The sequence below is a fragment of the Rhagoletis pomonella genome, unplaced genomic scaffold, assembly GCF_013731165.1.
Source record: "Rhagoletis pomonella isolate Grant_MI unplaced genomic scaffold, Rhpom_1.0 Rhpom_scaffold_00005, whole genome shotgun sequence".
NCBI lineage: Eukaryota > Metazoa > Arthropoda > Insecta > Diptera > Tephritidae > Rhagoletis > Rhagoletis pomonella.
Window position 1 is genome coordinate 34,933,867 of NW_023458559.1, and position 9,406 is coordinate 34,943,272.

General features: G+C 32.0%; 1 protein-coding gene across 2 annotated transcripts in view; it reads right to left on the minus strand.

Moving 5' to 3' along the window:
* The window catches only part of LOC118738848, a 40,329-nt gene that overhangs the window by 8,882 nt on the left and 22,041 nt on the right, over window positions 1-9,406 (minus strand). For both annotated transcript variants that reach the window (XM_036469858.1, XM_036469857.1), the window contains one exon: window positions 779-953. In XM_036469858.1, the coding sequence (XP_036325751.1) occupies window positions 779-953 (175 nt within the window). The remainder of the gene's footprint in view (window positions 1-778; window positions 954-9,406) is intronic.

Genomic DNA, 9,406 nt, shown 5'->3' on the forward strand with positions numbered 1-9,406 from the left:
AAGATGAAGATGAAGATGAAGATGAAGATGAAGATGAAGATAAAGATGAAGATGAAGATGAAGATGAAGATGAAGATAGAGATAGGTATGGAGATTGAGAGTAGACGATGATGTAAAGATATGTAGAGATGGAGTAAAATAACGAGGAAAATTATTCAGCAGAAGATTGAGGAGATGAAAATGGATAAGGAAGATGAAATTTCACTTCTTTTGCGCATACGCACTTCACGCACTCTGTCTTTTATTTCAAAGGATCGCCCAACAGTGGTCGTAACTTTTATAAAAAAAATCGTTTTGAAACTTATATTTGCTGGAAAATTTTAACTCAGATTTCATGAAAATTAGATCTGTGTCATTCCATTGTGATTGGTGGGACATTTGACTCCAGAATGTGATCCATTGTGAGCAATAAATGTTTTATCAGAACTTTGACAACCGTGAAAGATATTTTTGAAGATAACTAGAGTATAAAATTACTTTAAAAAAATACTAAAGGGTTTATAATTTTTTTACTACAACTTGAATGAATGGTGCTGGTGGAATATATATATATATATACTGATATAGTAGTCATAGAAATATTTAAAATTATGACTGGTGGAATAGGTCACTGTGACTGGTGTAAAGTAATTTAATTACGGCTTTTCTTATTTTTCAACAATGCAATGTAAAATAGGTATAATTAAGGCATTTTAAAATTTATGTCGTTTTACCCTTTTACATGGAATTACCCATCTATTATTTATGTATTAAAATAATTAACTATTCGATTGCTCACCTTATTAAATACAACAGATCCTTCTCCTTTTCGGTAAGCAGATATTCTGGCTTAGCAGCCATTTCGCATAACATTTTTGGCAGGCAAGATTCCTTAATGGCATCTGTTAACTGTGATTTAAGCGTATTTTGCTTTCGTTGAAGAGCGACAGCGGAAAAATCATTGATTTCTGTGTCTGAAAGGAAAAAAATAAGACAAATTTTATGTGATTATATAAGAAAAGTTTTTTTATAACGTGATACAAAAGTTTAAAAAGACAATTTTAGATTTCAGATTGATGTTTTAAAAGAGTTTTCATTCAAGACTGCTTCATATGCTAGTTCTTTTAAAATCTTGAATCTCTGTTTTTACGAGACCAATCTCTGGTTTTTAGACAAGTTTTCTTTATACTTATTAGCATATGATATTCTGTTTAAAGCGTTTTTATTACTGTTTCACATTCCTCATAGATATTCATTAAATACTTTAAACTGGGCAAATACATATTTATGTGCATATATCGAGCCCTAACCTCGAAAATAACGTAAGCAACATTTTTTTTCGTTTTGATGCAGAAATGCCCCTACAACACCTGGATGAATTTCTGCATCAAAACAAATTTTAAAAATTTCGCTTACATTTTTATCGCGGTAAGGGCAGTGATATTTTCTCTTTGGGGCTATTTCCCCAGTTAATCTGCAAAGAAAAATGTAGATTCTTGCTCATAGAAATTTGGGAATACTCTTCTGATTACTCATCAGCTTGTTACTTGCAAAAAAAAAAAATAATTCAGAAAAAGCACCAAATTACGTACATATTAATTTATTGTTATTTTTAATTAAGTAATTAGTATTCTCAATCAACTGAATATATTTCCTAAATATATTATTTCGGAAAAAATAAGTATGTAATTACAGTATCATGAGCAAGCAAAGTCTCTTCTCAGTAGATACTGACTCAGCTGCATTCGTTGTAAATTAAATTTCACAACAATAAAAGTTTTACCAAATCGATAATTTTGTACAAATTTAATTTTGTGGTGAAAACATATGCACATATTTATGTATAAAAGGATTGCTCATAAGATTGGATTAAAATTTGATTCAAGAAAGTAAGTGTACCGTCATACGTGTTTGGGCAAACACAAAATGACTCAAAACATATAAAATTAAATCCATATAAGAAATATCTACATACTTAAATTTATATAAACGCTTATGCATATGCACATAATTATATGTATGTACATATAAACTTGTATATTTCGTAGTTTTTTACGCAAAATTTATTTTACGCAAATCATCTTCACTGCGTGAGAAATCGCATGGGAAGCAAAATTTATATGAAACTAGTTTCTCGTTTCGCAGTTCTTATGCAGATAAATACTATATATGAAAGTACATATGTATGTGTGTACGTATGTATGTAAAGAACCAAATAAAAATACCTAATGAAATAGTTATCTATTTATATTAATTTATTTTATTCTATGTAGACACATAGTATGTACATTAGGGCGGGGTAATTTAATTTCTAAAAAAGTGTATGGCAGATTCAAATACTACGTTCCATGATAAAAACATAGTAAGGTAGAACCGCTGAGAGTCACTTTTAAAATTCTTGACATTTCCAAACAATTTAATTTTTAAATTTACTCACAAACTCACACACACATTTTCATTTTCAATCTCAAGCAACAACAATTTCGAACAATTTCATTTTTTTTATTTTCACTTTTATATGATTTTAAAATGTTGGCAAACTTCAAAAAAATCATGGCCGACAAATTGAGAGAACGGTTCTACCTTGCTATATTTTTATCATGCTACGTTCGATACTAGGCAAAAATTGTGATCAAACTATATACCAAAAATGACGTTTGATTATAATATTTTCTGAACGAAATTAATTTTTCATTTACAAAATTTTGTGTTTTCTTCACATTATGTACATAATTTTTTTGTACAATGAAAAGTAAATTTCGGCCAAAAAAATTAGAATATACTTTTCCTTTTTGAAATGGGGTCAATGAAAAGGTCAAACGTAATTTTCGGTATATAGTTGGTTCGCCATTTTTGCCTAGAATTTATCGTAGAATTTAAATTTACTATACACTTTCTTCGAAAATTTTGCTCCGAACTAATTACGCCGCCCTAGTGTACATCCTTCGGATATTTTCTATTTTGCGAAATAAATATTTAATAATTATCCATCCCACATATGCCAGCAGTAATTTCTTTTATGATATCTTTTTATATGTCATAACATGTGACATGCCTGGGGAAGGGCGGATGCGAATAGAAAAAAATTTTGGATGCTGGCCGAACTAGCAAGGGAAATTTTTCTGCCGATTGTTACGAGGGCGGGTTAATAAGTCAGTAACCTTCTCAAACTTACTCAACATATTTTCCTTGCAGTTCAATGCATTAAGTCCAGAGTCTTCTCAAGGTTCTCAAAAAAGACGCTTGCTTTAGTGACGACCTCCTCATTCCACCCATATATTTTACTACCAAGGCGCAGGGGGTTCTAAGTTCGCCGGCTAGAGTCTGAAAAAATTTGTTTTCCTTTTTGAAACAAAACAATCGAAAATCGCGTCTATAGAGTGCTCACTCTGTTGCGCTTATAGCGATAACGCGACATTTTTTGCATGAAATTTTGTCTGGTCGAAAAATTTATATAAATTTTAACATAACCACCAAGTTGGTATACCTACAACCTAAGCCACCGCACTCATTTTAATATCTCGGTTGTCGGTTATTATTGTATGGATTTTATTGACTCTTTCTGGCGTGACGACGTTCCTCAGGCGTCTTGTTCAAAAACTACATCATCCGCCACTCGTGGGAACATAGAATTGAAAAAAATATACTCCAGGGCTAATACGGCGCTGGGTCCCTCCACAGCCACGGCGCGCGTGACTAAGATTAGTAGTAAGTCAAAACCAATGGAAAAGTCCGGTCTGTACTAAGTCCGGTGATAAGAAACTCCATATGTCTGTGCATATAGTAGGGAAGAGGGTAATACTCCTGTGTGGCCTGTGTGGTATCTCCTCCTTCTCATTATATTTTAATCTGTCTTGTATTCAGTGTTCCAGGTCTTCGGCATGAGAAAACGTCCCTCTTAGTCTGAAAAAACGTCATTTCCTACCAAAAAACGTATTTTTTAAATGTATGCACACAGAATTGTTCTTATTAAACTTTTATTGTATAGAAAGGTACATAAGTATTCAGAAGTATGTATGTGATTGTGGCTGTTTTTCTTTTATTTATTTAATGTTTATTATTTTTCCTTAGGAGCCTAGCTCATTATATAACAAACAAAAATTATAAAAAATCTGCAAAATTTAAGTTAGATTTTCCACTTTTTAAGAACTTTTTGCGTATAGAGTTTGATAGACCATTATTAAATTTTAAGGTAATAATGTGCAAGTTTTAAATTGCATTCATTACAATTTCAATGAAGTCTTAAAAAAGTCGCCTACTTTGTTCTGACTTTTTATGCTGATACTACTTGTTTGGTGCTTTTGCGAGAGTGCTTGTTGATTTATTAAGAAAATAATTCAAAATCAGTTCTACTTACAAGATTTAGAAACAGAGAAAAATTACTGGGAAGTTAAAAAACGTAATTTTTTACACAAAAAACGTCCGAACGTCAACAGGATACAAAAAACGTCCAAATGACGTTAAAAACGTCACCTGGCATCGCTGCTTGTATTTCATTTTATTCTTAGCAATTACTTAATTTTGCTTTATTTCTTTACGATGCCGAAGGTCGTTCATTGTATTATTTTATTTGAAGAAAAAACAAACAAAAAAATCAAAAGTATGTCTCTCTATAAAATTTCTTTCGATTTGTCAAGCAAATAATTACTAAGCCAGACAACGCGACATAAATAGCTTTTACAGTTATGCGACCTTGAATTATGCGAATTTAATTCGTAATCAACAGGCTATTCAGCTTTACTTTTAAGTAAAAGTACATCTTTTTAAGCCTCTTCTCATTGTCATTATATACATTCGTACATATATATGAGCCGTTTGCTTTGAAAGTGGCAATAAGTCACTTCGTACCTCTTGTGCCTTAATGGGCAGATACTTGCAAATCGTTCTATCGCCATAAACTAACGACAACACCTTCAATTTGCGGTAGATGAATTTGAGCGAATAACCAACGCGTTCGAAAACAAATAACCGGCCATTTAAGCACAAGAGGTTTGACGTGACTTATGCCACTTTCATAATAAACGGCTTAAAAGCGAAAATTTGATATTTGGTTTTTATTTCTTTAAATTATAATAAAAACGGAACCGAGCTGGCAGTATTTATATCTCACATTTATTAATAAAACAATGAAGTCTAATTAAATTGGTATAACATTTAATACAAGTATAAAAAATTTTACGTAAGCACCATTTAAATATAGCCATAAATACATACCTACCTACAGTGACTCAAACAAATAAGCACGTGTTGATTTTTTTCAATATAAAATAAGTTTGGTAATTTTTTGTAATATGTTAAAACTTGTCAAAATATGGTGCGGCTATAATTTTTTCGCCCACTGTATGTAAACAAGTGACAAGAAAATATATCAAAAATTCAACGCTTGAAGGAAAGCTTTCGACTCACACATAGACACAGTGAAGTCCCCCGCTGAATGCCGTAGCTTTTTGAACGAGAACATACATATTTACGTAGAATTCTACTCATATATATGGTTGCCGGGTACACCAGAAAATTGATGGTAATTGCAAAGCTGATGAACTGACAGGGAAAGGTAGGACCACCCAAAACCTTCCAGGAAAGGACTCGGTGTATATACTTAGCAATAGCCACTGTCAAGCAGTTTGTTAAAGATCACACTATTCTAGTAGCCAAGAAACGCTGGAACAACTTTCACCTTGCGAAACTTCCAGGATTACCTGGTATTTCTATAAAAGGAAACGCTTACAGGTCACTTACTAATGTGGAATCAGATCCATGTAAGACCGAATCGAAAAAGTTACCAAATTGAAAAATAAATTACCAAATTACCAAACTTGATAAATAAAGAAAAAAATTACCAATTTTGGTTAAAAATTACCAAAGCGGCAACGCTGGTAAGTACGAAATCAAGTCGAACTAATACGGAGAGATGCGCAGTAAACGCAGTAGCCTAACATACTGGCGTGTTTTGCGAGTGCGTCAGTGAAGATGGACGATAGCGACTATTGCCTCGCTGGCACTATTCGAATGGTATCCATCCATGTCACACATTAGTCGAAGTTGTGTCGCTCTCTGTCTCGCTCACACTTCGTAAAATGACTCTCTCCGCCGCAATCAAAGAGGAATTAAGTAAAGTAACGGCTTCTGGGTCCACTACAATCGTTTTAAGTTATATGTAAACTGAGTTTGTTCACAAAAATTAAAATTGTCCATAATTTAAGAAACAAGTGTCATATCATTTTGGGATCCTTATTAAATCCGCCAACTTTCAAAGTTACTTGCCAAACTAGTGCAGTACATTTTTTCCAGTACAGGGAGTTAAAATTGGGCGAAGCATTAAACTTCATTTTTTTTTTTTTGGTAAAAAGTGTTCATTTTCTTTCAAGCTAAATTTTGGACAATTTACAGATAATTTTAGACCATTTATAGAAGCATTACTGAAAATTATATAATACAAATTAAAAAGAGAGAAAGTAGAAATTGTGTTTTTTCTTTTTGAACGCCTATAATTTTAAAAATACAAGACATAGATTTTTTTTTTTTTTTCTGATAACTATTATGACCTGGTCTGTCACCCGTTTCCGGCTTGACGCCACCTTCTGGAACACCCTGTATATAAAAAATAGTACCCTGCAGTAATAGTTTCGTGCCGCCAAGGAAAATGTTTTTTGACAAATTCTAAATCCAAATTAAGATTATTTTAGAAGCTAGAGCCAGTTGAACACTTTACAGATATGATCCTTCTTCTACGAAAAATGTTCAATATGAATGTAGTCGTTGTGGCAGTAAAGTCACTTACATATCGTCGCCTTGGTAAAAGATTGTCGTATGCTACGCACGTACACATGACGTTTACGACAATCTTTTACCCAGGCGACGATATGTACATACATACATATCATTGTAACATTTCCTCGACAAACTAAGCACTTTATTATATATATATATTTTTTTGATACGGTCCGTAACTATTAGGCCATGCTTAACTACGTTACCTTTAACTGAATTAACTCTAGCCATTCTAAGCGTGACAAAAATGCTAAAATATTGTGTGAAATATTAAATATAAATCGCTTATGCGAGTAACATGCTGTGTGACTTTAAAAATAACTAAAATAAAATTAAAGAATAAAGAAGAATTCTTGTAAAAACGTTTGGTTTCAATGAGCTTGGCACCGCTACAATGCTGCTGTTACTGCGATTGGTATAACAAACAACACTCACCAACAGCCAAGGCCATGAATTCAAAGACCACACAACTCCATATTGAATGTATGTAGTATGTACATATGTACCCTGTCGGAAAATCAACTACTTTAAAAGCAACTAAAAAAGTATATTTTCATTACCTACATGTGTTGAAGTTCTTCCTTTTTTCTAGTAAGTAACTGACTTTATTAGCATGGCGATGTCCTAAGAGTAAGTCAGTTGTACGACTCTTCATATGATTTCCTCTTGTAAGTAGTCAAACGATCGAGGTGGCTCTCTACAGACAACAGCTGATGCGATCGAAACGAGCGATTGCAGACAAATGCGCCACTGATCTTTCACCATGACAATGCTCGGCCACATGTCTCACTAATGGTCGAAACTTATCACGATGCTACTGCATGGGAATTCCTGACACACCTGCCCGCCTTATAGCCCAAACCATGTACCATTAGACTACCATTTGGTCCGGTCAATGCAGAACGCCCTTACGGTTATACGTTTCACTTCAGTTGATGGTATCAACAATTGGCTTGATACACTTTCTTGATCTAACAAGGCGAGCAGGTTTATAGGCGCGGAATTCATGCGCTAGCATAAAAGTGAGTTAAAGTCATACATAGCCAGCGATGGGTAATACTTTCAATTTTCAAATAAAATTGGTACAATGTACCAGATTTTTCACAATAAAGTTTCCAAATCCAGAAAAAAGTTCAAAATCAGTGGCCGAAATGCGGCAATTATTTAATAGTAATTTTCCTCTAACCACTTTCGCAATTGACTAATTTTTGAGGCTGTCTACATTATTCCGACAGAGTACAGAGTGCACACAAACTCGTAAATATTGAAGTATGTTTATGCACAATTGTGAGCAGCACAAAGCAAGAAATGCATAGAAATCGTAAAACGATTCTTATTTATGCAGATTGGCAACGAAAATCCAACTTTGACTTTGAACTTTTTCACTTTTTTTTTTTTGTTAACGAGCGCGGTGTGGTTAATATAAGTTTAAACAAATAAACAACGGAGACAAAAGTTGAAGTGTATGTACATATAAGCACATAGACATATCGATGGTCGTCTGCAACAACGACCCAACTCAAAAAAGAAAAGAAAGAAAAAAGTCAATTATAGATTTTGCTTTGCGTAATTTAGCAATAATAAATATGTCTTGGAACGTAATTATTCCGTAATTATTTGCAGTCATTCTGTAGCGAGACTTATAAGCTTTCAAATTATGACCTTTTTCTAAAAATTTGCTAAGTGCTGGACTGCAAAAATACGAAATAACCCTGTAGTCAAATGTACTAGTTGTAAACTACCTCACAACTAGTATGAACCTCATGCCCAACTAGTCAGCCAACTATCTTTTTTCCATGCAATTAACTGGTATTTTTAACATGGGGATGTCCTACGAGATGTCAATTGTCAGATTTCGGTCAAAAATATACCAGTCTCATACTAGTTTAAAATAGACAGAAAAATACTAGTCCAATTATGGACTAAAACTACTACTTTGGGAGTCAAAAAATAAATGAATGAATGAAAAACTTTTGATAAAGTAGACTCTAATATATTACACTTTTTTTTAGCAACCTTAGATATGCCATTAATTAGTGTTAATTTTTTGAGTATTATTTAAAAGTAAAAATAAATACATAAATATCTCAAACTTTCGGACATAAATTTAAATGCGTTTTTCATAAAGTGCTATTAAAAGTGAAAGGTTTCAGGTTTTATCTTTTTTAATGATATTGAATATGCAAAAGAAAACATTTTAGTTAAAAATAACTTGAGTACTTTAGTTCATTTTTGAGTGAACTAAAATAAAATAAAATTGTTCATTAAAATAAATTAAATTCATTAACTTTGCACATTTCAGTCTTTTCTTTTTAAAATTTTATAAAAGTAATAATCAATTTTTAAAATTTGAGATTTCGATAAGAATACAATAAATAAATAATTCAAGCAGTTATTAAATATTCTTAATATTTGTCTATAATTTGCCTTGGTGATTAATAATTGAAATTAATGAAATAATTATAATAATATAATAATAAAAATAATTGAAAATGATCAAAAACGACAAAATAATGATGTAATTAAAATTATTGAATTAATTAACATTTTTTAAGTAATTAATTAGTAATCCTTAAAGAGTTAGTAATATCGGTATTTAATCATTAAACGGTTAATTAATAATCGTTATGAAGATTAATCATTATTTAACAAGTCT